Raw genomic sequence first — 24,992 nt, forward strand, 5'->3', positions numbered from 1 at the left:
GGAGAAACAATTGGAACCTGCAGTCCTATATAAACTGCCTAAAAAAAGTTGAAATGGTCATGACCAAAATACCTTTGATCACAAAACTGTTCAATCAGGGCTGGACTGGGACTAAACAACAAAATAAATTTTGTGTTTAATTAAACAAATGATTATGTGTTAATATACATTCTCACAATAATGAAATTCTAATACCATACAAAATGTTTTACTGCCTATTAAAAAAATGTTTGCAACTACTTTCAGAAAGGATTTGTATAAAAAAAATTTTTTTAAAAAAGGTAATGTTGCTAGCTTTAATATTCTGAAGGCTTTTGACAGTCTCCCATGTTGTTATTGATTGAAACCTTAAATCAATTCTCATCCAAAAGACTTATGATCAAAGGCATTCCACCAAAAGCTATCCTGTGTGCTTAGGGATATCTACAACTACAACAACATTGTTTGTTACCACATTTCTATTGAAATATATTATCTCCGTTTCACATAATTTTAAAAATAATTGTCATTTTTAACATGGTACTTGGAACATAAATTAACATGAAATTTTGAGAGATTTTAATGTAAATCACTTTACAAAAAACAAGTTTGTTATAGAACCAAGGGCAGACTCAGGCAGATTAGTATCAAAAGGGTTAATCAATATGTTGTTTCTCTATACTAAGGTGGCTTTGGCAAAGATTTGGCTGCTCTTTCTAACAGACTGAATGATTACATAGGGGTCCCTTTACTGTTGGGTCAAAGTCCTACAATCCTATGTTCTGAAGTGTGGTGAGTGGCAGGAATACATGGCTGTTAAGTCAAGGGAGTTAAATCAGACGTCACCTCGAAATAATGAAACCATTCAAATTCGTACAGACATTAAACAAAGCTGGCTACACTGTATTTTTTTTTATCTTTGACGCCATTAAAAGAAATAAAAACTAAGCAAGCATCCAACAGAAATACATAATCTAAGGAATTTATAACCGCAGAAGAGAAGATACAAACAAACAAGACCTGAAAATAAATTTCTTCATGCTAGAAACCTTTAATGCTCTCTGTCATTTTCAACAATGAACATTCAGTAGTTCAACAAATTGAATTCCTACTCATGAAGTTAACACATGAGTGGTTGAGTATTCCACAGACATGTGTACCCTTAGTGTAATACTCAGGAAGGACACAATGTGGCATGGCTAGACTTCAGAATCAGAATCAAAAGTACAATCCAGGTAAAGAAGAATCTACCCCAGTACTTATTTTTCAATCTAATATTTATTCTATCAGTCTCATTTGCCAAACTGAGGGGACAAACACAGACACACTTGTGTTGTGTGTATGTGTGAAGGAGCATGGTCTAGTGGTTAGAGTGTTGCACTCACAGTTGCAAGATCAATGTTTCAATTCCCAGACCAACAGAGTGTTGCACTCAGGAACAAAACATTTCATTTCATGTTGCTCCAGTCTACTCAGGTGGAATGTTAGCTTGCCTGCCTAGCAAGCAGCCAGCAGGGTGTAACAACATCCAATAGTCTGGTCAATAGTGGTATATTAATCTGAAGGGTTTCCACACAACTGTCATTTATTAAAATCTCTCATGAGTCATTGGCTGGCACAGGGCTATAATAGAAGACACTTGCCCAAGGTGCTATGCAGTGAGACTAAAGCTAAAACAACATGGTTGCAAAGTGAGCTTCTTAACCACACAGCTATGCACATACTTAATACTTATTGACAACAAAAGGATGAAAGGCAAAATTGATCTTAGGAGGATCACAGAAAGCAAGACATTCTATCCAATGCTCAAAAGGTTCTGTCAATTCCTCACCTTTAATAGCCAATAAGTATCAGGGGTCATAACCTGAATTAGATGGGAATATGATATTAAATATAATTATTCAAATCTTTCATTTTTTTTTACCAGTTGTCAGTCATTTGGCTTTGACCTTGTCAGAGCAGCATCATCTAGGCACAGCTGATCCCAGTATTTCTATCAACTCTCATCATCATTTTAACATCCACTTTCTCATACTTGCATGGACCAGATGGAATTCACTGAGATAGGTTTTCTATGGTTGGATGCCCTTCCTTTCACCAACCATTACCCATTTCCAAACAAGGAAATATTTGGCCAAACAGGTCTTTCGGAATACTGGAAATGAATGGCATAACTTATATGATAGTTAGGCTCATTTACAAATATCATGTAATGTCAGAACAAGAGAAAACACATACACAACTAATAATTAGCAAAGCTGACTGGGAGAGATTTAAACTTACAACATAAAAGTGCACAGTCAATTACCACAAGGTATTTTGAGCCAACACTTGACTGATTCTGCCATCCACTTACTATGAGATAAGTATACAGAAAGTCAAAGATTTTAAAACGTCACAATGCAGAGAGAAATGCAGGATTTACCTGACTGACAAAATAGGTTCCACTCCTACATTCTAGTTAAGTGGTTATTATTAACAGATCATCCAAATGAAAAATAAATCTTTATATATAAAAGTGAAGTTGTGTGAGTGTCTGTCTCCTACGATTTAGATTCCTAACTACTCCCACATTTTACGGTGCAGTTTAACCAAAAGCGGGTATCTTATAGTCGTGATTCATATCGAGCCCTTCTGGGTACTAGCGCGCGTCTACGATGAGTCTACGATTTTAAAAATAAATTACCATCATTTTTTCCCATTTTTAATGCATTTTTTGCTATTATATAAGGGAAGTAACTCTCTAAAAATGCTTATATAGTTATTTCCCTTCCAAACCCGAGCAACGCCGGGCGATACTGCTAGTAATGAATGAATAATAACTCAACAGAAATGAAGAAAAAGTAACACACCTATGATGTCATGTGAAAATATAGAATACCAAAGAAACAATATAAAGGCAAACAAACTATTTTTTCTTTTAGTAAATTCTCCAATTGTAAGAACAATTGCTTTAAAAAAGGGGAAAATGAAATACATTTAATATAGTCCTAGTATACTCTGTCTAAACTAAAAACAAAATCGTCACAGCTGAAACACCTTTGATCATAGATTTGTTTGATGATGGCTGACTTGGAGGCATTCATCAAGCAAACCGACAAGTAGCTCTCTATCAGTATACGTTGAAAGAATCTATTTAGCCTCAGGATAACACAAGGACAATTCCAAACCTGACATGAGATGTATAGTTAAACTGATAAAATAAAATTAATATAACATCTATAATTAGATAAGGAATTTGCAAATATCTGTAATTAAACTCAATAGCAATGGTTTTTAAAATATATCTTAACTTTGACACTTGCAAAAGAGGAACATGTGTACTTACTTTAATGCAGGTTCTAAATTTTTTTCTTTAAGAGCTTCTAAAATGCGATGTAATTCCAAAAATGGTTCTTTTCTACTTTCTTCTAAATTGAGATCTGCTTCCTATAAATAATGTACAAAATATTCTTGGATAAATATGTTAGTAAAACATTTTTTTTCAATCATCAATTTGAGTAGCATTCTCATAACCTTTTAAGTGAACCCTCCAAGAATTGTCAAATAATAATTAAATGAGGTTAATGTAATTGCATTTACACATTTCCAGGTAGTTGAGGGGGTGAAAAAACAGGTAAGAAGAGAGTTTATCGAAAGTTCATCAGAGTACAGACCATTATAGTAGCAATAGAAAGGACAATACTATCACATGGTCCAGTCTGTTAGTGTGGTGGCTTATGTGCCTCCAATGACCCTAAGAACTATGCACAAAGCACAAAATCCAAGTAGGGCCTCTCATGCTGGACAGGTCAATGGATAAAGGCAGACTAATATGGATTACCTCTTCCTAGTTATAAAAACAGATTTACATAGGGCCGTTATCAAGGTAGGAGTATTGGCTCTATGTAAAAGGGCCAATAGTCCTACCTGGATAAGAAGCAAAGTCACTGAAGCATCAATGACAATTTAAAACCAACAAAACCTGGGAGATGAAGGCCTCACCTCTGAAACAATGGAAAAAAGTTGTTAGTGGCCTAATGCTCTATTCAGAATGAAGTGATTTTGTAGTAAGTGGAAAGGACAATTAGAAGAACTAATTGGTTGCTAGAATGTCGGTGTCTACAGGGCTTTTGTATACAGGCTTAACTGGCAAATGGCCTTGTCTTGAACGTGAAATAGATTGTACTTGGTTATTTAGCATATATGAAATTGTTAAATTCACCATTTACTAACCTCATTCAATGCCTCAGCTATATCTAACATTCCTTGACGTAAAAAGTGTTCACACACAACTTTATTTAGAATTTTCTGTTTTTCATCGCCTTCAAATGCACCAGCTGTGGTTATTGAACTAAAATCAGATTTAAAATTCTGGGGGGAAAGAAAGAAAAGATAATTAAACTTTACACATATAAATATCACAAAGATATGGAAATTATTGTTGAATATTGTAAATATCTAAATTATATTTGATTATTATAAATATTAAAAGTTATTATACAAAAATCAGATGTAGAAGAAATTTTCATGAAATGCCCATTAGAACTTGAACTAGACTGTTACCTGTCGTATGACAGAACTTTGGAAATATATTTTTAACACTATGGGTAATATCAAGAAATATGGCATACATTGAATACTTATAATTTAACTGCCTATTGAGTTTCTTGATGCTTATACAAAATGATGAAATGAATACTAATTTCTGAAAGAAAAATATCTAATATCTTTAAATAATATTATATAAAGCTAATTTCCCATTTTTATAACTTTGCACATAACTATTGTCATTTACTCCCTCTCCTCATGTCTATAATTCTTGCTCTCTCAACCATTGCCTGCCATCATGCATAGCATGTGACTCATCTTACCCTTCTAAAGTTAACTCTCTCTCTATCTCTCTGTTTACTCTCACTCCCTTTTTCACTATATGATGTAAAGCTCCAATGAAAGACTTTGTGCTCTCAAGTTAAGAGTCAATGTCCACAAGAGTAAGAAGAAGAGATATATTATATCTACATGTCAACGGATTTCTGATGAAACAACAATAGATGTACAGAAAAAACGCCTTGCAAAGTTTAGTAGCACTAAGTTCAATTTTGGTTTCATTCTTCTGATGTTAATAAATAAGTGCTGGTCAATACACTTGATTTATTCCACCCTAAAATATGAAGCCTTGTGACTTTAGAAATTAAATATGTACACACATACACACACACATATATATATATACATCATCATCATCATCATCATTTAGCGTCCGCTTTCCATGCTAGCATGGGTTGGACGGTTCAACTGGGGTCTGTGAAGCTGGAAGGCTTCGTCAGGCCAGTCAGATCTGGCAGTGTTTCTACGGCTGGATGCCCTTCCTAACGCCAACCACTCCGTGAGTGTAGTGGGTGCTTTTTACGTGCCACCCGCACAGGTGCCAGGCAGGTAGGAGTACTGGCCCTTTTACATTATTTCAAGGCTTCACCTGGGTCCATTTATTATAATTAACAACTTCCATGAGTCCTATAATATTAAATAGGTTTCTAGCATGGAGTATATAAAATATGACAAAAAAAAATTAAAGGTATCTTATGCTTTCAGCCCAAACTAACCTTAGATACAAAAAATTCCAATGTATATATGAAATAGGAAAAAAATTATGAGAAAAAACAGTAGATCAAGAAAAAGAGAATAGAAAAAGGCGCGTTAAATAACGAAGGGAGGTAAATGCTATTGTCTCACCACCACCAGCCGACGAAAATTTATATCGGCTACTGAAGGCAGTTTGTTGTTGTTGTAAAGTCCTGTGTCACTCCTGATCAAGAAACATCCAACACAACTAATCAATCAAATAATCTAGGTAAAATCCAGATCAAGTACTACGGATATACCATGCTCCAGCTCTGGTTGAGGAACAGACGATGTACTCTAACATGTACTGGTTTACCATAAGAGGTACACTCTGTTAATTTAGACATAATACATTTCCTCATTTGATTTATTTGTTCCTGTATATCAGTTGTTATTTGGCTCAGGTTAGCCCTGTGTGATCAGACCAATGATCAAAGTTACTCCAGCCATGACTAACCTGCCAATTTCTTGTACATGTATCCAATACAACATTACCCTATATATTTCTCACATATTGAGTGATCATGTAGCAGCCAGAAGGATCTAAAAGTGGCCACAGTGAAACTGAGATTCAATCAGAATGTGGCAGTTGGCATTATCTGTAGCGATATGCATGAATGCGAGAGATAGTGTTTTATGGTTTTTGTCTGGGTATTTGAGGCTGACTGAACATGTAATAGTAGAGATTGTAAATGCTGGACTTAGTGTAGCAAAATGCCTTTCATTTTGAGTATTTTTGTTTCATTGTGTAGACAACCTGTGAGGACTGAAGTGTGCTGCTGTGTAATCTCATGATTTGTGGTTGAAAATTCAAAACTGACTGACACAAACCATTATGGATCTAATATATTGTTTGTACATGAATTATGGATCTTTGATGTAATCAAATATAGCCACTCTTAGTAAATTTGAACATTGTTTGTTTTATTGACTTGTGCCGGTGGCACATAAAAAGCACCCACTAGCATTAGGAAGGGCATCCAGCTGTAAAAACTCTGCCAGATCAAGACTGGAGCCTGGTGCGGCCGTCTGGTTTGCCAGCCTTCAGTCAAAATCGTCCAACCCATGCTAGCATGGAAAGCGGACGTTACGCGATGATGGTGATGATGATGTTGTCCATACATGCAGTTACAGAAGTTGTGTGTAATTCTTAGTCTTTTGGCATTCACATATTCTGTGTTCATGTAATTGGCTGCAATGGTTGACTGAATCTGATGTCATTAGGGGTTGCTAGCAGGAAGGAAAAGGACTGGTTTGGTAGGAGCAACATTTGGTGTTTAGGACTAGGTTTCTGGGTTGTAAGTGTAGGAACAGAGCAGCTGCACTGCTCAGTCTGGTATGAGGAGATAGCTCAAAATCATCTGTATATGAAACTTTATGCTATAGTTGTTGCTATTTAGCCCCAGATCAGCTCTGATTGAGCAAACCAATGATAAAAAGCATTCCACTCATGGACATCCAGTCATTTTACATATACATATATATATATATATATATATATATATATATATATATATATCATTTAACATCCATTGTCCATGCTGACATGAGATGGACAGTTTCACCAGGGATGGCAACCTGGAAGGCTGCACCAGACAGCAGTCTAATTTGGCATAGTTTCTATGGCTGGATGCCCTTCCTAATGCCAACTACTCCGAGAGTGTAATGGGTGCTTTTATGTGCCACCAGCACAGGTGCCATATAATGATACCAATATTTGCCATGACTGCAATTTTGCTTGACTTGATGGGTCTTCTTCGCAAGCACGACATAATGCCACAGATCTCGGTCATTGCCCCTGTGAGGCCCAACACACGAAATAAGCTAAGCCACTTTGCCTTCATGAGGCCCAGCACTTGAAAGATGCTTTTTATGTGCTACTTATGTGATACCAGCATTAGCCACAGTTTCACTTGGTTTAATGGATCTTCTCAAGCACAGCATATCGCCACAGGTCTTGGTCACTAGTCATTACCTCTGTGAGGCCCAAAGTTCAAAGATCATGCTTCACCACCTCATTTCATGTCTTCTTGGGTCTACCTTTACCACAGGTTCCCTCCACAGTTAGAGATTGACACTTATTTACACAACTGTTCCATACACATTATATGACCATACCAGCACAGTTGTCTCTCTTGCACACCACATTTGATGCCTCTTATGCCTAACTTTTCTCTGAAGATGCTTACACACTGTTGAACATGTACACTGACATTGCACATCCAGTGAAGCATACTGGCTTCATTTCTTTCAAGCCCATGCATGTCCTTGCCTGTCACAACCCATGTTCACTGCCATGTAGCACAGCTGTTTTGCATACAGGCATCATAAAATCTGATTTTCACTCTGAAAGAGAGGCCCTCTGTTGCCAGCAGAGATAGGAGCTCTCTGAACTTTGCCCAACCTAATCTTATTTTCACAGCTACGCTCTCGGAGCATCCACCTTCACTACTAACTTGGTCACCTAGATAATGGAAGTTATCTACTACCTCTAGCTTACTCCACTGGCAATTGATGGAGTCTATTTTCTGTACACTTTCAGTGTTTATTGTACCTGTGCATCTTCCACATACAAAAGCTATTTTCCCTATAAACCTTCCTCTGATTATTGCTGCACCTTTTATGTGTCCAAAGCACACACTGGGTGAATCTTATGGAGTTTCTACCTCTGCCTTTTCTACACATTGAGCAGGGCCATCTACCCGGAGGGATTTGCGATCTATCTGCCTTCCTACATACTAAGACTTTGGTTTTTGCTAGGTTAACTCTAAGGCCCTTCAATTCTTAACTTTGCTTCCATACCTGGAACAACTCTAGTTCTGACAGTGATTCAGCTATAAGAGCAAAGTCATCAGCATAGAGGAGCTCCCAGCCTATCTTAAATTCCTCTGTTATTGCCTAGAGGACTATGATGAACAAGAGGGAGCTGAGGACCGATTGTTGGTGAACCCCTACTTGTACCCTGAATTTTTCACTGTACGTTGCCTACCCTCACCTTATTGGTAGTGTCCCTATACATGGCTTGTGCAGCTCTCACCAACCACTTGACTCTCTATCTCTCTGTGCGTGTGTGCGTGTGTATATAGTGTTCTTAGGACTTCATTATTCAATGTATCCTTTCTTAAGATGGCTGTGTGGTATTTGAGGGAAACTTTATTATTTATATCAAGTCAAACAATCACAAAGAATCTCCCTCATTGGCACTGTACATTATTGTTTAGCTAACTCAATTTTGAAAAGACATATGATCAACAATTTTCTAACATTGCTGTTAAACCCCCAGGTCAATCTTGACTAAGTTGACTCGTTTTAGCATTGACCATCCTTCTTTTTCTATATCCAGTTACATTAATCAATGTGTTTTTACTCTTTTTAAGACAGAAGTGATCCCAGGGGGATTTGGTGCGTATTTGTTCAGTTACTAATTACATATTTTGTCTCATTAGCTTTTTGTTTGTTCATGTGGGACTACAGAACAGTTATATAGATACGTTATATTATTACAGAGAGGTGATACTACAAATACTTGATTACTTTTTTATGATACTAAATACTTTGATCATACACAATTTTGTGTCTGATTTTGACTTACAACATAAAAAGTTTTCAAGTTCAAATCAACAAGATAATAAGTAATAAATTATATTACAACCCATCATAAATATCATTAAGAATATTTAAAAAATATTTTTAATATCTATGTAGATCAGTATAAAAAATACAAAAGTAGCTCCTATATTTTTGTATCGTATGAAATTAATAAAATAAAGAGTTTTAACAAGAGATAAAACTTTAAAATTAAATAATACACAAACAAACAAAAATATGGAAAAAAAAAACAATAAAATCAACTGACTCTATCAATAGCTTTTCCCACTCGGGATACTGTACTGTGAAGGTCCTTGTGTTCGGTGCTGAGTCTAGAAACTGTATCTCGAACTCGGCGCAGGCTTTGGGACAGGACCATAGACTGGGTAGCAGACACCTCATGATCTGCAGGCACTGAAGAAAACAAAAGTATACAATCAGAAAATAAATCATAGTAAAAATTCCTTACATTCTTCTTCTTTAATAGTATCCAATGGAAATTGTTATAACATCATTTATGCAAAAAATTGTTTTTGATAATTAGAGAAATAGTTCTTTCTTATTTTGGCACAAGGCCAACAATTTTCAGGGAGTGGGCAAGTTGATCACATCAACCCTGTACTTGACTGGTACCTTGTGTTATTAAAACCCTGAAAGGATGTAAGGCAAAGTTGCCCTAGGTGGAGTTTGAACTCAGAACTTAAAAAGCTGGAAGATTTGCTGTCCAATGTGATATGATTCTGACATCAAACCACTTTGGGAAATAAGATATATAACTGGTATAAGTATAGAAAAATAATTCTTTTTATAAGATACTGCTGTTAGGCTTTAAATAGTTCAGAATTTAGACAATCCCTTATCATTCATTTTCCTTGCATGGTTTGAATTTGCAATATATAGGATTTCACAGAACTTGAGTCCTAAACACTTGCAGTAAGAAAGTAAATGGTATTGGTACTATTGACATATTTGCTAATGTTTCTACTATTATACCACATTGCACACACTCGCACATAGAGCTGCTCCCAAACTTTTCTGGTTCACCAATATGTACACAGAATAAGCCACATGTTGAACAGAGATGATGTATTATCAAGTCATCCCGTAAGTTCAGTCTGATATTACCTTTTTTAAAATTGAATGAAATTTAATAATATTTTAGAATGTCTAATGGAATTTAAAATCATTTTTATGCATTTGTGTACATTTAAACTATTTAAATATTATTTTACAGAATAATAGAATTAAAATTTCTTTGATTAAAACTCTAACATGGAAGTATCCAAAGAGCATTTAAGGCACATAATGCATTAAGAATACAAAAATGGAAACTCTGCAGCCGAAGCGACTCGAAACATACACTCAGTTAATGGGAAAGAATGCTTGAATGAAAGAACTTGCAGATGGTTTGCAAAATTCAGAAGTGGAGATTTCAGCCTTGAAGATGAAGATCGAACAGGATGTCCAATTGAGTTTGATGACAAGCTCCTTGAGGCATTACTTGAAGAAAATCCTGCATTATCAGTTGAAGAATTGGCAATAAAGCTTAGTTCAAACCATACAACTGTTCATCATCATCTTCAACAACTTGGAAAATGGGTGCCTCATGAATTGTCCAAAAGCAACTGCAAATCCAGAGTTGACATCTGCTCTTCTCTCCATTCTTGTGAACTCATTTCACTCTTTTTGGATAGACTTGTGACTGGTAACAAAAAATGGATCTTATATTGAAATGTTAAATGTTGTAAACAGTGGCTTTGTAAAAGGGAAAAAGTTCAACCACAACCAAGAAAGGAACTTCATGGAAAAAAGGTTTTTCTCTCTATCTGGAGGAATTGCAAAGAAGTAATTCACTTTGAATTGCTACCATCTAATGCAACAATCAATGCTCAAGTCTACTGTCAGCAATTAGAGCATTTTAACCAAGCTTTGAAGAAAAAAGACCAGCATTAGTGAATCGAAAAGGAGTGATTTTTCATCAGGACAATGTGCAACCCCACACTACAAAGATCACATCACAGAAGATCGAAGAGCTTAGTTGGGAAAAAATTCCTCATCTACCTTATTCTCCCTACCTTGCTCCTTCAGGATACCATTTGTTTCATAGTTTACAGAATCATTTGGGGGACAAAACTTTTGCAAGCCAGGAGGAGGTCGAAATTGACATTTCAGAGTTCTTCACTTTGAAACCAAAAGAGTTTTACATTGATGGGATTAAAAAGCTTGTAAATAGATGGAAGGAAGTCATAGATAATCTGAGAAAGTACATTAATGACTGAATTTCAATTAAATATAACATTTGATCATTTGTTTTCTTTATCTAAAATTCAGACAGAACTTATGGGATGACCTGATACTTATTAAAGAGTGTATCCTCAAAATAACAAGTAGTCTTGGGATGCAGTTTTTGCTATTTTTAGAATGTGTGTGTGTGTGTGTGAAAGAATCAGGAAAAATACTCAAGGTCTGAGATATCTAGCACCTTGCTACAACAGAATTGATACCAGTGCAGGTGCCATATAAAAAGCAACCTGTGAAGTGATTGGTGCTAGGAAGGGCAACAAGCCATGGAAACCATGTCAAAACTGACAATGGAAGATGGTGCTGCCCTTGGCCTTACCAGCTCTTGTCAAACGTCCAACCCTTACAAGTATGGAAAATGGATGTTAAATAATGATGATGACATCCTTTATATTGTGATACTCTTGATATTTGACAGGTTGAAGAGTTTTCTGTTTGTTAGAGTTCTTACAATGGCCTTTGTATCAACCAGCATATGTAAAATACTGTCAGTAAATACATGAGGACTGACACACACAAAAAAAAAAAAAAGAAAAGAAAAAGGCTTTTAACATTTTGTGTAAATGGGAAAATTCTCATAACTGCTATAAAATGTTATGTGGTCTGCCTCGAAGTCTACTAATTTATGTGAATTGTTCATGTAGATATTCAAAATGTTGTTTAATCCCAGCTCAGCTTTGGTACAATGCACCCAGAACCACATTATCCAATGTCTCTGTTCCTTTTCTAAAGTAGTAGGGTGTGGCTTGAGGGAGATTTGACTGTTATTTCTTGCTACTTCATTGGCTTGTAAGCATTCATAATTAACTTTATCAAAGACCATGTGAAACCAACGAATATGGTTACTGGGACAGTTTTTGTTAAACGTTCTCTCTTGTAACTGCTGTTATGATGATCATCATCATCGGTTTAAGTCTGCTTTCCATGTTGGCATGAGTTAGACAGTTCAACAGGATCTAATGAGTTGAAGGATATCTTGCACTAATGTCTTAGTTTTATCATGGCTTCTATGGCTGGATGTCTTTCCTAATACCAATCACTTCACATTTTTCTTCTTTTTTTTTCCTTATGATCATGAGACCCACACTGAAGAGGTTGCCTTACCCTTGACAAGATTAAACGGCCTCCTCAAGTTCTGTGTTATTGCTTCTTGATTGAATTTACCAACCAATTACAGAGTGTACTAGGTGCTTTTACATGACGCCAATACAATAAAGAGGCTGTCTGACTGAAAGTGTAGAAGTTAAAGTAGGTTGGAAGAAACAGATTTAAAGGATGGTAGAGGATAGACTAAGAGAGGAGCATTTGAGGCGGGGTAACGAAAAAGACGGGGAAAAGGGAAGTGTAATATCAGAGGTTAGCGTGAAAGGGAGCAGACAAAGTGGTAAGTGCAATGGAGTGGGTTGAGCAGGGAGAACCCAGTGACTGGAGGAGACAAACAGAGGGCTCCAGTGCTCCTCCATATATATATTTCATCATTGTTATGTCCACTTTTGATACATGCATGGGTTAGACAGTTCATCAGGATCTAAGTCAACTCTTATTGGAATCACATAAGTTTATTGTTGTCAGAGAGCAAACGCAGAACCTAACGGCAGACAAAATACCGCTAAGCATTTTGCCCGCTCACTGCCTTTATTATCTACAAACTTTTCTGCAAATATAAAACTCACATAGAGACTCTCAACTCTTTCTTTGTATGCACTTTTTTTTTTCTTTCAGTTTTCAGTAGTAGACTTTTAAGAAAACGCACTATTTTCAGCTAAGTTTGCCACTTTTGTTTACTCATTTCTATACTGTTCATTTCTTTTGCTGCACCACACAATGTTCATATATATATATACCTGCATGCTAACACTGTCACATTCATGCACCACACAATGTTCATATATATACCTGCATGCTAACACTGTCACATTCATGCACCACACAATGTTCATATATATACCTGCATGCTAACACTGTCACATTCATGCACCACACAATGTTCATATATATACCTGCATGCTAACACTGTCACATTCATGCACCACACAATGTTCATATATACCTGCATGCTAACACTGTCACATTCATGCACCACACAATGCCTTTCTCGCTTGTTTCTCATCCTCTCTATGCCTTGTAGACACAACTCGCCTCTGTAAGACTACATGTCGGTTATGTATTTAATGGAGAAAGTTGTTTGTCATTTATGTCCCAACATGCCTCACTTTCGCTTTCAAAGCATTCAATATCTGTCACAGGCATATTCAACACTGTAATCACTGCACTAGCATACTGCCCTGCCTCAGCCTTGCACCTAGTTGCATACATGCATGCACCTTTCCTCAGCGCCTGGCCTTGCGCATGCATTTGAATACACACATGCCTCAACTGCCTTGTTTTCAATACGTCTGTGCCTGCTCAACTCTTTCCCAACTAGATGCACATTGGATGTTCACATGCTCTCTTTGCTCATGTTCAGACATAACTTCCATCCGTTAGACCCCTGTTTGGTCATGTAATAAATGGAGAAAATTACCTGTTTCATGCATCACTCCAGCATGCCATACTGTCTTGGTAACCTCAGCAATTACCAACGACAATAACACCAGGCATATTTCATTTCTGAAAAACCTTCAAGGCATTTCACACAATGGAACCCTGCATGAAATTCTACGATATCATAAATTAAGAATACACTCATTTTCTCACCTGAGCTTATTTTACAGTAAATTGTGATAGGTGCACCTGAACTCATGTATATGCCCTCACATGCATGTACTTGCTAACTCATTCCCACACTGCCCTGTCACTGACTGCACATTTTTTCCACAAAGTGACACCGCTATTTGGACTTATCCAAACAAAAAAATTGTCTGTATACACTTCAATGATTCTCTCTCCTGATATGCGAAATTTTCCTTGAGTAATGCATTGCTTTTTCTTCCTAGATCGTTCGTTTCTTCTTCTTAGAAGTTCTCTGGGGGAGGAAGTAATGTAGCGGACTTCATTTAGACATAGAGTAGATTCGAACATAAATCAGCAAATTTCCCATAATATTTCATTAGCATTTTTCTCACAGAAAACAATGGTTACATTTAACATATGGCTTTGCTAACTTGACCCTTCTAACTGCTTGTATGCAGTGGAGAATGGAATTGAGATAACAGACCCCCAAAGAATATCTATTGTTCTCTGCAATATATCTATTTTTCTAACTAGTTTTGTATAGTTATAAATACAAGAACTCCATTTGGCTGACTGGGCCAACGAAACGCCGTCTCTGAAAGAAAAATCACAGAGAGACAATTATGGTAACTCACCAACAAAGCAGTTGTTTCGTCCTACCGCTCTCACTAGCTTACTTTCTCATCTCTACAACATTATATCTGTAGTTTACTACTACATAATGACAAGAACAAGAGAAATCTAGGATATCTCTCTTTGTCATACCAGACCGTCATGTTTGGCTATATACAAAGTAATGGTAAATAAATGTTTGTTTACAACTTCGATCACTGTTCTTCTTTAATCTTGCACATCAGCAACATCAACACCCATTACAATTGGTAATGGCTGACAACAACACACACCCTAATACTATACCATTACAACTGGTGACCACTGACTCCACTTAATTTACCGTTACAGTCATGTTAAGGACATAGCTACCTCTCTAGTGCTGGTGTCACAAAAAATACAATGAGCTCACCTTGTAAAAACTGAGGCTGTGAGGACCCTTTAATTTTTTCTAGGACAGGATATCTCTACAATGCTGGTGCCAGAAAAAAATGAACCCCAGTACATTTTGAAAAGTAGTTAGTGATAGGAAGGGTTTTCAGCCAGAAAAACCAAGGTAAAAATGAAATGTGAACAAGATGAGCTTACTCCCAGTAGGTTAACAGAGGGGGAAAATTTCACAAGCAGTAGGTGCACAGGATCAGTAAGTACCAAGATTACTTGCAAAATAGACTGCATCCAATGCCCAAGTGGTTCTCTAGAAGTAGGTGATAACTTGTTGCCTAGGAGACCTAACTATCAGTGAGTGTTCTTTGAACATAGTGGCCAAAGTACTACTGTGTTTGTCCAACCCTTGCCAGAAAGGACAACGAATATAAATAATGATGATGATATGTACATATATACAATGATATATACGTAAGTAATTCAACATGTATATCCATTACCTATTTTGAAAAGATGTCTATTCACGACCAAGATAACAGCATTTTTACAACCCCCTAAAAATAAATATGGTTGATCAAATAACAGATGAGTACTAGGCAACTAATTCAGATGAAGCTGGCCAATCAAATAACAAAATGCTCACAAAAAATATCTCTGCTTGACAGGGACAATTAATGTTGACAAAGAACGCCCAGAAATAAATTGTTGTGTAAACCTGAAAACCGTGCAGGGCCTATGGTGCTTGTATGTGTGAGACAAGGTTTATTACGAGGTATTTAGAATAGAAATAGAAAGTTTTCATTTATTTGTGACGATCTTATTGTTTAGGATATCGCTTTTGCTTCAAAGTAAGCCCTAATAGAAGACAGCAAAAAACAACGGTCTGTCATATTCCTTTATAGTTTATGATACTCGGTCATTTTATTACTACCAAATATCGGTACTATTTAAGAAGAGTGGTCCCGGTGCGCGCACTCGGGCATCTGCGCTAAGATAGTCGATCCTACAACGACGACCTAGCGTGGATGCGCGAGTGCGCGCACCGGGACCACTCTTCTTAAATAGTATCCAAATATCTATACATATTTCTTATAGATAATATATTTTAAACACAACAAAATTCCATTATTATGATTTGTGCATGGTTTTATAAAATACTGAAACGAATTCATACAAACAAATGTTCGCCGTTTAGCCCCAAATCAGCCCTCACTGAGAGCGCTACAACCGTACCCATCCAGTCTTTTTGTATATCCAGGATTACATTGTCTAATGTCATTCGTTTTTCAAGACGGCAGGTTTTAATTCGGGCAAATTTGCCTACTTTTTCTCATTTGTTGTCCTGTATATGTGTATATAATGCAAGGTATGTTTTTTATTATTTTTTATCGTAAATTCAAACAAAAGACTTTTACATTTACTCTACTTTCTCGACATTATAAATCATTCAACTTTATTATTTATATATTTCGTGATATTTATTTTCATCTATATAGCTTATTAAATGGCCACAACGGAAATACTAATGAGTCATGGCGCCTTGTTATGTTATAGTGGCAAAATATAGCAATAACAAAGCCTTTCCAACGAGTGTGTGAGATGATTTCTGCAGAAAACTACCTAGAGTCAATAACGCTAATTTTATTAATTCTGGGAGCATATATTGAAAGGAGTCGATAAGACAGGAGTTTAATTAATAAGGTGGAGACTAAATTGAGAAAGAAAATGAAATAGTGTGAGGTTGAATCCTTCCACAAAGGCTAAAAAGCGATTTCGTCATAAGGCACAGGATCATTAAAAGTAAGCTTTATTTATAGTTTTTGTGTATTATTATTATTATTATTATTATTATTACAAATAGCAGTTGTATAAAATGCAAAACAATTTTTACTAATTTGCTCGCATGAGTTACCGTTCCTCCCTGATGGATGACAAAAAAGTGTAAAAACTGTTTTCTTTTATGTCGATACATATTTGCCTTCTTTCTTAGCTTCACACAATCATCAGAGAATATTTAAATGCGGTGGGAGGTATATAAATAAATGAGGTACTGAATAAACGAAACCACAAAAATAACTGATTCCTATATATGTCTGATTTATATAGAAGTAACATGTACAAAACACGTGCCTATGAAAACTGATTAAAATATATATACATACCCATGTATTGAGTTATATTTACCGTTTGTTCAACCATATTTGATATTTGAGACATTTATGCCTTAACTATGAACCGAGAATTGAAATCAAGGTCTCAGAAAGAGCTTAAACCCTTGCATTATGCATTCACATACTATACGCTGATTTCTTTCACAGTAAAACCCATATATTTATGGAGGTGTGCGGGATGTTGAAATATGTATTTATAATTTAGCAAAAACACGATTCAAACATGCAGAATAAACTCTTATTTGCATGCTTGCAAAACAATAAACAACAATAAATAATAAGTAGTAGTTAAACGTATGTAAATAGACAATATATACCTTCACTGATTTCTTTCTTGATATTGTCTACAGAGGTTGCTATGTCACCCAAAGCTCGCTGTGTATGTTCCCGAAGTGCAGTGAATTTTGATAAAACTTTTTCTAATTCCTTCTCCACCGTAAGACAAATATCCATGTTCAGTTGAATTGGATAAAGATGAAAGAACAGTCATTTAAAAATTACAGAAGGGAACAGAGTGAAGACGAAATAAACTGTTGGGGAGTCCGGAAGAAGAGGTTTAGACACAAAGGAAATAAATAAATAACTATTTGAAAAAATAGTAATGAGTTATTATTATTATTTACATATATGTAGGCTCTTGGGGTTTTTTTTTAAATAAAGTGGACGAAACTCTTATATTGAGTTCGAAGATGTCTGCTTGTTGATCGGTTAATTTCTGACAAAACAAAATATGATGATGACTTCCGGTTTGTTTGTGAGTGACGGTAGCAAGGTGGCGGGGGGGGGGATTATAACAGTAACCAATCAGATTCCATTATTTAGAATTCTAACCAAAAAAAAAAAGCATTTCCATTCTGCAGAGTTTTTCTTATTGTAAAACTTAGATTAGTTTTCTGATGATGTGGTTTCTCTTTTCGTAGAACTGGTCAAAATGAAATATTTAGGATTAAAAAAATAATAATAACCATCAAATAATGTTAGGAAATAGAAATAGTGTGAATCGTAAACCGAACTTGAATGGTGAAATCTGCTTGCTCGGCAATCTTTCTGGGAAAAACTTAAATACGTTTTTCTGATGAATATGATTTTGCTCTGCACAGATTTAGACGAAACGAAATGTATACTTCTTATATATTTAGCTATATTTTTGAAAGATGTATTAGTAAGGTATGGAAATGGAAAGTTTCAAAACAAATGTGAATCGAAACAATCTGCCTGCTCTTTGCAGGTCGATGTGTTTTGAGAAGAAAAATAACTAGAGGTTGTTTTGTTTACATCTTTTCTATGGTTATTAGCGTTGTAAGCTCAAAAAGTATACTTGGTTAATAATAATAATAAACAACTTACCACTACAATATTGACAGTTTTGTTTCACAGTTACTTACATTTATTTTGTGTGGAGGCGCAATGGCCCAGTGGTTAGGGCAGCGGACTCGCGGTTTCGATTCCCAGACCGGGCGTTGTGAGTGTTTATTGAGCGAAAACACCTAAAGTTCCACGAGGCTCCGGCAGGGGATGGTGGTGATCCCTGCTGTACTCTTTCACCACAACATTCTCTCACTCTTACTTCCTGTTTCTGTTGTACCTGTATTTCAAAGGGCCGGCCTTGTCACTCTCTGTGTCACGCTGAATATTCCCGAGAACTACGTTAAGGGTACACGTGTCTGTGGAGTGCTCAGCCACTTACACGTTAATTTCACGAGCAGGCTGTTCCGTTGATTCGGATCAACCGGAACCCTCGTCGTCGTAATCGACGGAGTGCTTCCCCATCCCACATTTATTTTGTAAATAAATCTAGTTTTCGACAGCAGCCACTGTATAATCACATTTACATTTACTTAATGATTCTTCCATCATGATTTCGGCTGGTCCAGTGAATTACACATTTCACTTGGTAGGGTCATAATTGTTTCTAACATAGAGACATGTAACAGATTCAAAGCTGAATCAACAAATTGCCGAGTCAAAATTACGGCTTAGTAACAGCCTTTTCATGTGATCCACCAAGTTATGGACCAATCAGCATCGAAACATCATGTGATGCATATTTCTAGAAGCTGCTAGAACAGGATCTTTTCGGTTTGAACGGCAGTTTTTTCTAGCAGTGTCATATGAAATTGTCACCCATAATTATGACCCTAGTATCGATCTATTGCATTTCAATCAGTTTTAGGGTTAGGGGTGGAAGGAAGGGTATCTTTTTTTTTTCACAAATGTAAATAAACCCAATCTGTTTCTTAAACGAGGGTCATATTCATATGGCACAGAATGTTTTTTTACCTCAATAGACGTCACTGATTGGTTGAAATTGAAGAAAAAAAACAACAAATATCTTACAAACTATAGAATTTTCTCAAAAAAGCCAAGAGAAAAGATGTTTTATAAACACATTCTACCAGTATATGAAGTTTAAAAGTGTTTAGTTACGCGGTAATTATTTTAAAAAGGCGGCGAGCTGGCAGAGTTGTTAGCACACCGGGCGAAATGCTTAGCGGCATTTCGTCTGTCGTTATGTTCTGAGTTCAAATTCCGCCGAGGTCGACTTTGCCTTTCATCCTTTTGGGGTCGATAAATTAAGTACCAGTTACGCACTGGGGTCGATATAATCGACTTAATCATTATGTTTGTCCTCTCTGTGTTTAGCTCCTTGTGGGTAGCAAAGACATAGGTAATTATTTTAAAAAACTGCCGTTCAAACCAAAAAGATCCCTAGAACATCTATCAAAATTTATGAATAGGCATGCTCTGGGTGTCATTTTCCAGTGTGTGGGCACCTACAGCTAAGTTAGCTACATTCTCATGTTGTCACTCTTAACAATTGTTTTCATGACTCTTTACTCAACCTAGTAGATAGCGACTATTTTGCAATCATGAACCCAGCATGGTATAGTTTCTCCTGTGGTAATTTACAGAACCTTCTTGATCATAAACCGCTATTTGTAAGAGCTACAGAATTGTCCTTTCCAGTGTGTAAACTTTGTCACATTTCCAATTCATGATCAAGATGGAAAATATTTATGTCATCATCATCATCATCATCATCATTTAACGTCCGCTTTCCATGCTAGCATGGGTTGGACGGTTCAACTGGGGTCTGGGGAGCCCGAAAGCTGCACCAGTCCAGTCAGATTTGGCAGTGTTTCTACAGCTGGATGCCCTTCCTAACGCCAACCACTCCGAGAGTGTAGTGGGTGATTTTATGTGCCAGACGAGGCTGGCAAACGGCCACGCTCAGATGGTGTTTTTTATGTGCCACCGACACAGGTGCCAGACGAGGCTGGCAGACGGCCACGCTCGGATGGTGTTTTTTATGTGCCACCGACACAGGTGCCAGACGAGGCTGGCAGACGGCCACGCTCGGATGGTGTTTTTATGTGCCACCGACACAGGTGCCAGACGAGGCTGGCTGACGGCCACGCTCGGATGGTGTTTTTATGTGCCACCGACACAGGTGCCAGATGAGGCTGGCAAACGGCCACGATCGGATGGTGCTTGTTACGTGCCCACAGCACGGAGGCCAGTCGATTCGGTACTGGCTACGGCCACGTTCGGATGGTTTTCTTATGTGCCACGTGCCACCGGCACTGGTACCACAAAGATACAAATTCCATTGATGTTCATCTATTTTGATTTGTTTTGATTTTGATTTTCACTTGTCTCAACAGGTCTTCACAAGTGTCACAAGAAGGAAGGTATGCACAGGTGGGCTGACTACGTCCCAGGTAGGGGCCATGGGTTATGGCCTGACTAGTCTTGCCGGGTCTTCGGATTGTGTTTTTATGTGCCACCGACACAGGTGCTAGATGATGGCGAACGGCCACGATCGGATGGTGTTTGTCATGTGCCCACCGCACTGACTACGACACTGATGGATTTCTGTGTGCCACAGGCACTGGTACCACAAGATACAAATTCCATTGATGTTCATCTATTTTGTCTTTTGATTTTGATTTTGATTTTCACTTGCCTCAACCGGTCTTCACAAGTGTCACAAGAAGGAAGGTATGCACAGGTGGACTGACTAGTCTTGCCGGTCTTCGGAAGGTGTTTTTATGTGCCACCGACACAGGTGCCAGATGAGGCTGGCGAACGGCCATGATCGGATGGTGTTTGTTACGTGCCCACAGCACGGAGGCCGGTCGATGCGGAACTGGCTACGGCCACGTTCGGATGGTTCTCTTGTGTGCCACCGGCACTGGTACCACAAAGTGTGTGCCACCGGCACTGGTACCACAAAGATACAGATTCCATTGATGTTCATCTATTTTGATTGTTTTGATTTGATTTTCACTTGCCTCAACAGGTCTTCACAAGTGTCACAAGAAGGAAGGTATGCACAGGTGGACTGACTACGTCCCAGGTAGGGGCCATGGGTTATGGCCTGACTAGTCTTGCCGGGTCTTCGGATGGTGTTTTTATGTGCCACCGACACAGGTGCTAGATGAGGCTGGCGAACGGCCACGATCGGATGGTGTTTGTCATGTGCCCACAGCACGGAGGCCAGTCGATGGGGTACTGGCTACGGCCACTTTCGGATGGTTTTCTCTTGTGTGCCACCGGCACTGGTACCACAAAGATACAAATTCCATTGATGTTCATCTATTTTGATTGTTTTGATTTGATTTTGATTTTGATTTTCACTTGCCTCAACAGGCCTTCACAAGTATCACAAGGAGGAAGGTATGCACAGGTGGACTGACTACGTCCCAGGTAGGGGCCATGGTTTATGGCCTGACTAGTCTTGCCGGGTCTTCGGAAGGTGTTTTTATGTGCCACCGACACAGGTGCTAGATGAGGCTGGCGAACGGCCACGACCGGATGGTGTTTGTTATGTGCCCACAGCACGATGGCCAGTGATGCGGTACTGACTACGGCCATGTTCGGATGGATTCTTGTGTGCCACCGGCACTGGTACCACAAGCGGTACTGACTACGGCCACGTTCGGATGGATTCTTGTGTGCCACCGGCACTGGTACCACAAGGATACAAATTCCATTGATGTTCATCTATTTTGATTTGTTTTGATTTTGATTTTGATTTTCACTTGCCTCAGCAGGTCAGGTCTTCACAAGTGTCACAAGAAGGAAGGTATGTACAGGTGGACTGACTACGTCCCAGGTAGGGCCACGGGTTATGACCTGACTAGTCTTGCCGGGTCTTCGGATGGTGTTTTTATGTGCCACCATGTTCCCACAGCACGGAGGCCAGTCGATGCGGTACTGGCTACGGCCACGTTCGGATGGTTTTCTTGTGTGCCACAGGCACTGGTACCACAAAGATACAAATTCCATTGATGTTCATCTATTTTGATTGATTTATTTTGATTGATTTTCACTTGCCTCAGCAGGTCTTCACAAGTGTCACAAGAAGGAAGGTATGCACAGGTGGATCGACTACGTCCCAGGTAGGGGCCATGGGATATGGCCTGACTAGTCCTGCCGGGTCCTCTCATGCACAGCACACTTCCATAGGACTCGGTCTTCAGTCATTTCCTTGGTGAGACCTAAAGTTCGAAGGTCGTGCTTCACCACCTCGTCCCAGGTTTTCCTGGGTCTACCTCTTCCACAGGTTCCCTCAACTGCTAGGGTGTAGCACTTTTGCACACAACTATCTTCATCCATTCTCGTCACATGACCATACCAGCGCAGCCGTCTCTCTTGCACACCACAACTGACACTTCTTAGGTTCAACTTTTCTCTCAAAGTACTTACACTCTGACGATTATGAACACTGACATTACACATCCATCGGAGCATACTGGCTTCATTTCTTGCAAGCTTACGCATATCCTCAGCTGTCACGGCCCATGTTTCACTACCATGTAGCATGGCTGTACGTACACACGCATCATATAGTCTGCCTTTTACTCTTAGCGAGAGGCCTTTTGTCACCAGCAGGGGTAAGAGCTCTCTAAACTTTGCCCAGGCTATTCTTACTCTAGCAGTTACACTTTCAGCACACCCACCCCCGCTACTGACTTGGTCTCCTAGGTAGCGGAAGCTATCAACTACTTCTAGTTTGTCTCCCTGGAACGTAGTAGAAGTTGGTCTCTGCACATTTCCAGTGTTTATTTCTCCTGAGCATCTGCCACAGACAAAAACTATTTTCTTAGTTAGCCTTCCTTTGACATTGCTGCACCTCTTATGTGTCCATAGCTTACACTTGGTGCACCTTATAGAGTTTCTACCTACACCTTTTTACAGATCGAGCAGGGCCATCTACCTGAAGTCGTTTGTGGTTGGTCCACCTTCCTACTTATTAGGACTTTGGTTTTGGCTAGGTTGATTCTAAGGCCCTTCGATTCTAATCCTTGTTTCCACACCTGAAACTTCTCCTCCAGTTCTGATAGTGACTCAGCAATTAGAGCAAGGTCATCAGCATATAGGAGCTCCCAGGGGCATCCTGTCTTAAATTCTTCCGTTATTGCCTGGAGGACTATGATAAATAGGAGGGGGCTGAGGACTGAACCTTGGTGGATCCCAACCTCTACCCGGAATTCTTCACTGTACTCGTTGCCAACCCTCACCTTACTAGCTGCGTCTCTGTACATGGCTCGCACAGCTCTCACTAACCATTCATCTATCCCTAGTTTCCTCATTGACCACCAGATAAGGGATCGGGGGACCCTGTCAAAGGCTTTCTCTAAGTCAACAAAAGGCAGGTACAAGGGCTTACCTTTGGCTAGGTATTTCTCCTGCAGCTGTCTTACCAGGAATATAGCATCAGTAGTACTTTTCCCTGGCACGAACCCAAACTGCATATCATCTAAGCTAACTCTCTCTCTAATTAACTGGGCTATAACCCTCTCCGTAACCTTCATTACTTGATCCAACAGCTTGATGCCCCTGTAGTTATTTGTATCTAGGGCATCGCCTTTACCTTTGTAGCAGTTGACTATTATGCTGCTACACCAGTCATTGGGTATGACTCCTTCGTGTATCACCTGGTTAACTATACGGGTGACTAGGCTATAGCCGACACTACCAGATATTTTGAGCATCTCTGCAGTAATTCCTGATGGGCCTGGGGCTTTCCCTGTCTTCATGCTTCTAATTGCCTTAGCTACCACGGAACTATCAACTCGGATAGCTGGTCCCTCTGTTGGGTCAACATTCGGCAGACTCTCTTATCCCATTCATTTTCCTCATTCAGCAACCTTTCATAGTGGCGTCTCCAAGCTTCTCTCTTTGCATCCTCATTTAGCGCAAGTGAACCTCCTCCCATGCGAACACATTTCTCTCCTACCACATCTCGATTCTCTCTCACACACTGTCTTGCAACACGAAATACCTCAAGTCTTTCATCCTCACGGCGCAGGACATTGGCAAATTTTCTTTTATCTGCTTCCCCTCTGGCTAGATAGACCTGTCTCCTAGCTTCCCTTTGGCAGTCTGATACACTTCCTGCTACCACCGTTCTTCCAGGCCTTCCAAGCCTGTTTCTTTTGTCTAATAGCCCTATCAACAATATTGTTCCACCACCATGTTATTTTGGGTCTTAAGGGGACTTTGCACCAGCCACAGATCTGGTCAGCGGCTTTCAGCAGGTTGTCCCTTCAGAAACGTCCAGTTGTCTTCTACCCCATGTGTAGCTATACCCCCTTCCACTTCGTCAAAGGCTTCAAGTAACATATCTCTAAATCTCTGTCCATTCGCAGGGTCTTTAAGCTTCCAGAC

General features: G+C 38.6%; 1 protein-coding gene and 1 long non-coding RNA gene across 3 annotated transcripts in view; one reads left to right on the forward strand and one right to left on the reverse strand.

Moving 5' to 3' along the window:
• LOC115232321 (E3 ubiquitin-protein ligase RMND5A) overlaps nt 1-18,051 on the reverse strand; it is a 30,225-nt gene extending 12,174 nt beyond the window's left edge. The window contains exons 1-4 of one of the 2 annotated variants that reach the window (XM_029802145.2): nt 17,633-18,051; nt 9,440-9,585; nt 4,195-4,332; nt 3,308-3,408 (exon numbers count right to left, since the gene is read on the reverse strand). In XM_029802145.2, the coding sequence (XP_029658005.1) occupies nt 3,308-3,408; nt 4,195-4,332; nt 9,440-9,585; nt 17,633-17,768 (521 nt within the window). In that variant the 5' untranslated portion in view covers nt 17,769-18,051. The remainder of the gene's footprint in view (nt 1-3,307; nt 3,409-4,194; nt 4,333-9,439; nt 9,586-17,632) is intronic. The other variant, XM_029802144.2, reaches the window with a different exon arrangement.
• LOC118767960 lies at nt 15,221-17,155 on the forward strand. Its single transcript, XR_005003878.1, has 3 exons — nt 15,221-15,400; nt 16,641-16,944; nt 17,135-17,155. It is a non-coding gene; the product is annotated as an uncharacterized LOC118767960 (long non-coding RNA).
• Nucleotides 18,052-24,992: the final 6,941 nt, after the last annotated feature.

Source organism: Octopus sinensis, linkage group LG2, assembly GCF_006345805.1.
Source record: "Octopus sinensis linkage group LG2, ASM634580v1, whole genome shotgun sequence".
Taxonomy (NCBI): domain Eukaryota; kingdom Metazoa; phylum Mollusca; class Cephalopoda; order Octopoda; family Octopodidae; genus Octopus; species Octopus sinensis.